The sequence below is a fragment of the Pipistrellus kuhlii genome, unplaced genomic scaffold, assembly GCF_014108245.1.
Source record: "Pipistrellus kuhlii isolate mPipKuh1 unplaced genomic scaffold, mPipKuh1.p scaffold_m20_p_44, whole genome shotgun sequence".
NCBI classification, from domain to species: domain Eukaryota; kingdom Metazoa; phylum Chordata; class Mammalia; order Chiroptera; family Vespertilionidae; genus Pipistrellus; species Pipistrellus kuhlii.
The window spans coordinates 719,584-727,284 of NW_023425545.1; the positions used below are offsets into that span (position 1 = coordinate 719,584).

A 7,701-nucleotide genomic window follows, 5' to 3' on the forward strand; every position below is an offset into this window, starting at 1 on the left:
TTAGCCCCGCCCTGCCCAGTCTCTGGGACCGGCCCAGTGCTGGCCGAGCACGCACCATCGGAGGTCCTGAGTCTGAGGCACACGTTTATTGAGCTCCAGGTGCGGGGGCAGGCCCAGCGGCACGGCGCTTCCCGGCTGCCGCCTGCAGGCCCCGCGTGGAGCTCCCAGGGCAGCTCATCAGCGCAGCACCCGCGCTCCGCTGGCGGCCTGGGAGAGGTAGAAGGTGGCGGTGCCGCTATACTGCGCCTGCGGGAGAGGCAGAGGCCTGAGCCCGGGGATCCTGGGAACCGGCCCCCCCTCGCCCCGGCCTCGCGTCCACCCACCTGGATGTGCTGCATGGCCTGGGGAGCCGTGGAAGCTTCCAGCAAAGTCACCGTGCAGCCCCCGAAGCCGCCGCCCGTCATGCGGCTGCCGTAGACCCCGGGCGCCGACAGCGCAGCCTGCACCAGCTGGTCCAGCTCCGGGCAGCTCACCTCGAAGTCGTCCCTGCGGAGCAGACGCAGCGGGCCTGGGACCGGCCCCCCGCCGGGGCAGCTGTGCCCGGCCCCTCGCCAGGGGCAGCTGTGCCCGAGCCCGCGCCCGCCCGGCCTCACCTGAGGGAGTTGTGGCTCTCCACCATGAGGCGGCCGAAGGCTCGGTAGTCGCCCCGGTGGAGGGCGTCCGCCGCCTGGGCCGTGCGCTGGATCTCCCCCACGACGTGCCGCGCCCGCAGGAAGCCCTCCTTGCTTATCAGGTCTCTGCCCGCTGGGGGGGGAAAGGGGCTCAGCAGACCCACCACCCCTGGCCGGGGGCCCCCGAGGGCGTGGGGCCGGGACCGCGGCTCCAGGCGGGGGAGCCTCTGCTGGGAGGCCTGGCTCTGGCAAGGCCAGGAAGGAGCTCGTGCTGGTCACTGAGCTCCCAGCGCCTCCCTCAGCTTAGAGGGGGGCACCCTCTTGATTCGGGGCGCCCTGGCACACATGGGTGCTCACGTCCAGCCGTTCAAGTCCCAGCCCCCGGGTTTCCGAGGTGAGGGGGGCGCAGTGCCTCCTGGGGGCCGCGGGGGAGCAGGAGGGAGAATCCCTCCGAGGGCTGGGGCTCAGGGGATGGGAGAGGCACAGGCAAGGGCACACAGGAACCAGCAGGCTTCGCCCCCTCCATATCCACACACACACACACACACACACCGAGGGGAGAGGGCCAGCCGCAGCCCCGAGGCCAGGCACCACTTATGCTCTGTGCTTGTCTACGACCCTCATGTTAGCAACAACAGCACTGATCCCAGCAGCCTGCTGCGGGGGGAGCCCTACGCTAATGGGGTTTGGGGAGGGGGCAGAGCACGGCGGGGTCCTGGGGGTGAGGCCCCGCCGGCTCACCCTCCAGCTCCTCCATCTGCACCTCCCGGAGGCTCTCCTTGCCCAGCGCCTGGGCCACCTCCTCGCACTGGCGGCGCCGCAGTGGGTACTCGCTGGAGGCCAGGGCGTGGCGGACGTTGGAGTTGGTGATGAGCACGGCCAGCTTGGGGTCAGACAGCGGCACCAGGCTTGTCTCCAGGGACCTGGCGCGGAGTCGGAGTGGGGGTGACCGGGCGGAGTGTCTGCCCGCCACGCCCCGCAGCGGGCACGCTCTGCCCCAGGCGGGGAGACAGGGCGCCCTCACCTGCAGTCGATGAGCAGCGCGTGGCCCTCCTGCCCCAGCAGGGCCACGAGCTGGTCCATGATGCCGCAGGGCACCCCCGCGAAGCTGTGCTCGGCCTGCTGGCACGCCTGGGCCCGCGCGGCGACTGTCCCCGAGTCTGTGGCACAGGGTGGGGGGCTGGGCCTCAGCGAGAGAAGCAGCGCCCACAGGGGCCTGGCGCGGGGAGGCCGGGGGTGGGAGCGGCCCTGGAGGTACCTGGGCAGAGCTGCTGCAGGAAGGTGTACGTGGCCACTTCCAGGGCCGCCGAGCTGGACAGCCCGCCGCCCAGGGGCACCGAGCTGACCACCGCTGCGCTGAAGCCGGGGAGCGGGGCGGCTGCGGGGGACAGGGGGAGGCGGTCTGAGGACGGGCACAGGAAGGCACTACAGGGTTTCGGTCTGACGTGAGGCGGCTGCCTGGTGCCCGCTTCCAGGAAAGGGTCTCAATTGGCAAAGGTCACCAACCTGCCGGGCCCAGGGGCCCCGGCCCTCCCCCTTCCACCCTGCGGTTCCCGGACACAGGCTTCCCAGCTCTCCGGAGGCCACGGGTTAGGGTTCGAATCCTGACTCCTCCAATCATGGAATGGGCAGCCCAGGGCGAGGTCCGGACCCCCTCGGGGTGTCGGTTTGTCCATCTGTACAATGGGATGCTCTGTCCTGCAAGCCTACCCCACAGTGGATTAGGTGGGCTAACGGGTTTTATGGCCGGGGCCCAGGCCCGGGGCCATACCTGGGTAGTGCTGAATCACTCCCTTAACATAGTTGGCCCATCGGGGGGTGCCCGGCTCCAGGGCCCGCTGGGCTGTGGGCAAGGGGAACTGCAGCAGCCGGGGCTCGTCCGCTTCCTCGGAGGCGGTGAGGAGGGAGACCAGGCCGTCGGTCCGGGGGCTGCCCACCATCACGGTCACCAGCTCCAGAGCCTGGCGGGAGGGACAGAGAGGCCTCTCTCCTACTAAAGTCCCCAGGAATGTGGGACGGGCAGGAGCACAGGAAGCGACCCGCAGTGTCTGTCGGAGCCTGAGGCCCTGCCCCCCCACCTTCAGGGGCGGGGCCAGCGCCCAGAGCACACCTGGACTCTGCCCTCCACGTGGGCGCCCAGCTGGGGGCACAGCGGGCCCGAGCTCAACAGGAAAACAGAATCAGGAGCCCCATCAATGCCTTCCCGTTTGGGGGTGCCCGCAGGTGTGCTGCAGGGTGGGGTGAAGGGAACCCCTGGCTGAGCTGGGAGGCCTCCTGAGTCCAGAGGGGCCCGCCGAGCACCAGCTGTGTGGCCCTGAGCAGCCACGGCCCTCTGGGCTGCCTCCCACTCCATACGGCTAAGTGGGCCGGGCTGGAGGCTCAGGGCCGGCTCTTAGGGTCTGCAGGGCCTCCTGGGAGCCAGAGTCTGAAGCACCTCCTTCCACTTGCAAAACACGGGGGGGACCTCCACATTTTGGGGTGCTCCCAGGTGGCCGGTGAGCATAGCAGCCCACAGGGGCGAGCTGGAGCCCAGAGGCTGGGCACACCCCTCCCGGCCCACTTCCTCCCGGATCGCCTTCCTGCCTTCCTCCCTCCTCCCTCCTCCCCTCCTACGTGCGGAAGGTCCCGTCCCGCTCCCTCCCACGTGCTCCGCCCAAACTCGCCGGAGCCGGAGTTCGGTCCCGGGGACCCGGGCCGCCCGCGCCCTCCGCCCGGAGGCCGGCCCGTCCCGGGCCTCACCATGGGCAGCACCAGGCCCTGGTTGTAGTCCGTGTGCTCCCCGATGAGGTTGACGCGGCCGGGCGCCGCCACCGCCAGCGCGGGCTCGGCCCCGAACTCCGCCAGGAAGGCCGCCCGCGCCCGGGCCAGCAGCTCCGCCACCGGCGGGGGCCTCGCCGCGGCCATGGCCTCGCCCTCCGCCCCGAGTGCCGCCCGAGCGGAGCGGGATGCCCGGCCGGGCGTGCGTTACTGTGCCTGCCCCGCCCCGGCCCCGCCCCCGATTCTTCCGGCCCCGCCCTCCGGTCCTGGCCCCGCCCTCCGGCCCTGGCCCCGCCCCGCCCGCCGCCGCGCCGTCCGGTTCCTCCCGCGGGGGCGGGCCCGGACCTGGGGAAGGAGCGCGGGCGCCCACTCCCGTGGTACCGGCCCCACTGGGAGGTCTGAGTGCCCCCTGGCTCTGTGCCCACTCCCCCTCCCCCCAGCGACCCCGCTGCCACCCAGCCGACGGGGTGGGGGTGTCCCAGAGACCTTCCAGGTCCCTGCAGCTGGGAGGTGGCCTGGCCTCAGGGCAGAGCGACAGAGCCAGTTTCGGGGGGAGAGGGAGTGGCCCCCACAGGCTCCTTCCCCGGGGACACAGGCCCGGCTCCTGGCTGGGGGACACAGGCCCGGCTCCTGGCTGGGGGGACACAGGCCCGGCTCCTGGCTGGGGGCTGAGGTCCGGCTCCTGGCTGGGGGGCACAGGCCCGGCTCCTGGCTGGGGGGACACAGGCCCGGCTCCTGGCTGGGGGGTGAGGCCCGCTCCTGGCTGGGGGCTGAGGCCCGGCTCCTGGCTCGGGGGTGAGGCCCGGCTCCTGGCTGGGGGGACACAGGCCCGGCTCCTGGCTGGGGGGACACAGGCCCGGCTCCTGGCTGGGGGCTGAGGCCCGCTCCTGGCTGGGGGGACACAGGCCCGGCTCCTGGCTGGGGGCTGAGGCCCGCTCCTGGCTGGGGGGACACAGGCCCGGCTCCTGGCTGGGGGCTGAGGCCCGCTCCTGGCTGGGGGCTGAGGCCCGCTCCTGGCTGGGGGGACACAGGCCCGGCTCCTGGCTGGGGGGACACAGGCCCGGCTCCTGGCTGGGGGGACACAGGCCCGGCTCCTGGCTGGGGGGACACAGGCCCGGCTCCTGGCTGGGGGTGAGGCCCGCTCCTGGCTGGGAGGTGAGGCCCGGCTCCTGGCTGGGGCTGAGGCCCGGCTCCTGGCTGGGGGGACACAGGCCGGGCTCCTGGCTGGGGGGTGAGGCCCGCTCCTGGCTGGGGGCTGAGGCCGGGGCATGGGCAGCAGCGGGCTGCCCCCGCTGGAAGGACCTACCGCGGCTGCCAAGGTAGGCTGGGCAGCGGCTCCGGGACATGGGGGGTGGCGGGGTGAGAGGGTGAGAGCTAGGGGTACTGAGTTCTCTGCGGCAAATGCTCTAAGGTAGACTGTGGTGATGGTTGTAGGTATCTGAATACACTAAAACCACGGAATTGTTCACTTTTTAAAAAAACAAACATGTTTTCATTGCTTTCAGAGAGGAAGGGAGGCATAAATGATGAGGTTCATTGATCAGCTGCCTCCCGCATGCCCCCTACTGAGGATCGAGCTGGCAACCTGGGCCTGTGCCCTTGTCCAGAATCAAAGCTGGGACCCTTCAGTCCGCAGGCTGGCGTTCTATCCACTGAGCCACACCGGCTAGGGCACGGAGTTGTACACGTCACGTGGGTGAACTGTGTGGTATGTGGAGTAGGCCTTGGGGCAAGTGGAAATGAATTTTAAAGCCACAAGCCATGTCTCCCCAAGGAGGCCCGCTGTGTTGGGGCAGCGATGAGCGAGGCAACAGCCCCCTTCCAGGAATCCTTCACCATCTCAGCCTCGACGGCCAGCCGTCCTGAGCCCAGTCTCCCCAGGCTGCTGTGTGATCTCAGGCAGGTGCCTGGGCTCCTCTGAGCCTCGGTCTCTCCTCTGTAAAAGGAGGCTAGAGATTCCTGGTTGACAGATTGTTATAAAAGGAACTAATGAGATCATCTGACTGAGTGCCCAGCCCGGCTCCTCGAGCACTTAGTAAACACAGAGGAAGTGTTCGCTATTAGGATGTCATCCATGAGTGCAGCAGACACTCTCCTGCGGGCACCTGGCCAGGCAGATACAAGCCTGGGGCGCTCACTCTGGTGGGAGGCAGGCACAATCTGGCCACTGAGACCAAGGCGCTTTCTGAGGAAGGAGGCGGAGGAGGAATTCCGCCTGCTGCGAAGCCCGCACACTTGTTTTTTATTTCCATCGTTTCATTTTGATTGGAAACACGTCCATGTGCCCTCACTGGTTTGCTAAGTGGTTAGAGCGTCGGCCAGTGGACTGGAGGGCTGGAGGGCTGGGGCAGGTGCAGGTGCAGGAGGCAACCGATTGATGTCTCTCTCACAGCAATGTTTCTCCCTCTGTCTCTCCCCCCCTCCCTTCCACTCTCTCTGAGAATCACTGGGAAAAATACCCTCGGGTGAGGATGAACAGAAGGGCACGGGCCCCCGTGTCTCGTCTCCATCCTTTCACTGGGTATTTGTTCTTGGAGAACCTGGACGGCATCTCAGAGGGGAACGCTTCCATTTGCTCAGGATGGACTCTGAAACATTGATTTTATTTGTGTTTGCACTCATTTTTGGTTTGGGCTTTTGTTGTTTGTTTTAGGTTTTTGGGTGTGTGTGTTTTTTCCAGAAGGCGGTTCACATCCAGAGACAAGGGAGTTAATGCTCAGAGATCTGGCTCTACTCAGTTGTTTTTAAATATGTTCTTATTGATTTCTGAGAGGGAGAGAGAGAATCATCAACGATGAGCGAGAATCATCGATCGGCTGCCTCCTGCACACCCTAAGGTGGGGATCGAGCCCAAACCCCTGGCATGTGCCCTGTCTGGGAATCGAACCGTGACTTCCTGCTTCATAGGTCGATGCTCAACCACTGACCAACGCTGGCTGGGATACTCAGTTTTTTAATCCCATCTAGCATGTTTCGTGAAATGTGTTGAGAAGTCTGCCTTAACCTTTGACCTCCCTCCCATTCCCTGGCCAGAAGTTACAAGATGGGGAGGGGTGGACCTGGCCCACCAGTGAGGACTGGTGCTTCAGCGGCGCCTCTCCTCTCCCAGAGTCTGTGTGTCTGCGCCCAATTCTTTTTCCCCAAAAAAAGACAGAAGCCCCTGGCGCTCACTCTCTGGTTGGGAGGCAGACAGCCTGGCCACTGAGGCCGAGGCTGGCACGGAGGAGGGAAGACGGGCTGCCTCCATCACACCCCCTACAGGGAACCGAGCCCCAGCCTTTCAGTGCACAGGATGGTGTCCCACCAGCCGAGCCCCCGGCCAGGGCTCTGCGCCAGTCTTAGCCTCGGGCCCTCCCTGCTGGTTCTTTTTCACGGGATGAAGGTCTGCAGGCTCCACGCAGCTCTGGCTTCTCCACTGTAATCACAGCCTGGCTCGCTGACGGGACTTGAGGAGACATCGCACAAGCAAATCTCTACCCACAAGGTCTCAGAGTGTTTGCCCTCGGAAGATGGCCACCTCTCACCCCTTCTGGGAGGTTCTTTTTGATTTTTAAAAAAATATATTTTTTATTGAGGAATAGAGAGTTAGAAACATGGTTGAGAGAGAATCATCGATATCAGCTGCCTCTTGCACACCTCCTATTGGGGATGTGCCCACAACCAAAGTACAAGCCCTTGACCGGAATCGAACCTGGGACCTTTCAGTCCGCAGGCTGACGCTCTATCCATTGAGCCAAACCGGTTTCAGCTGGGAGGCTCTTTTTGTAATTGTTCCACAGCATTAGCCTGATGATGTGGGCCCGGCTGGCCTTTCTGCAGTATTAGTGATAACTGCCTCTGGGCGTGGATAATGGTCGCCGGACCTTGTGGCAGCCCCGGTATCAGGGCTGGTACACAGCTTGCAGGGCCGTGCTGTTGTGTACTGATTGGTCAGTGCCCTTGACTTCTGTTGTCACTTATTTTAAAAATCACCAGAGTTTGCACTGATTGTTTCTTTAAATCCTCACAGGCCATTTTAAAGATGCGGAAAAGCAGCACAGCTGTAAGGGAACCATCCAAGTGGGACAGCTGGGCCTTGAACCTGGGCCTTTCCGCCCGAGTCCATTCTCAGCTACCCCCGTCCCATGAGTACCTACAGCTCAGCCTCTCAGGGAGGGGCGGAGGCACAGCTGCTCCCCCAGGCCGTGGAGGGGTTCCCATTGGAAAGCCAGGCCGGTGACCAGCGGGGGGCGCTAGGAACTGGCCTGGTTCTTTGCCACGTGTGCCAGGAGCAGAGCCAGCCAGCTGGGCTGCGGGGCTGCCAGGACCCCTGGGGCTGGTCAGCAAGCATGCC

The 7,701-nt window shown here is 65.7% G+C and overlaps 1 protein-coding gene across 1 annotated transcript; it reads right to left on the reverse strand.

Annotated features, from left to right (window-relative positions):
• Window positions 1-71: 71 nt before the first annotated feature.
• Window positions 72-3,580, reverse strand: GALK1 (galactokinase 1). The gene is made up of 8 exons (XM_036412531.2): window positions 3,351-3,580; window positions 2,383-2,572; window positions 1,870-1,989; window positions 1,636-1,771; window positions 1,353-1,534; window positions 594-744; window positions 324-486; window positions 72-246 (listed from the first exon to the last, which is right to left on the reverse strand). Exons 1-8 carry the CDS (start codon window positions 3,513-3,515, stop codon window positions 178-180), a joined length of 1,176 nt encoding a protein of 391 aa, XP_036268424.1. The 5' UTR covers window positions 3,516-3,580; the 3' UTR covers window positions 72-177.
• Window positions 3,581-7,701: the final 4,121 nt, after the last annotated feature.

Bases quoted from the DNA above. Each gene is read 5' to 3' on its own strand.
- GALK1 (XM_036412531.2), bottom strand. From the start codon at position 3,515: ATGGCCGCGGCGAGGCCCCCGCCGGTGGCGGAGCTGCTGGCCCGGGCG. The intron at 1,772-1,869 runs GTACCTCCAGGG...CCTGTGCCACAG, and splicing joins CCTGCAGCAGCTCTGCCCAG to ACTCGGGGACAGTCGCCGCG. The intron at 745-1,352 runs GTGAGCCGGCGG...TTCCCCCCCCAG, and splicing joins GCAGATGGAGGAGCTGGAGG to CGGGCAGAGACCTGATAAGC.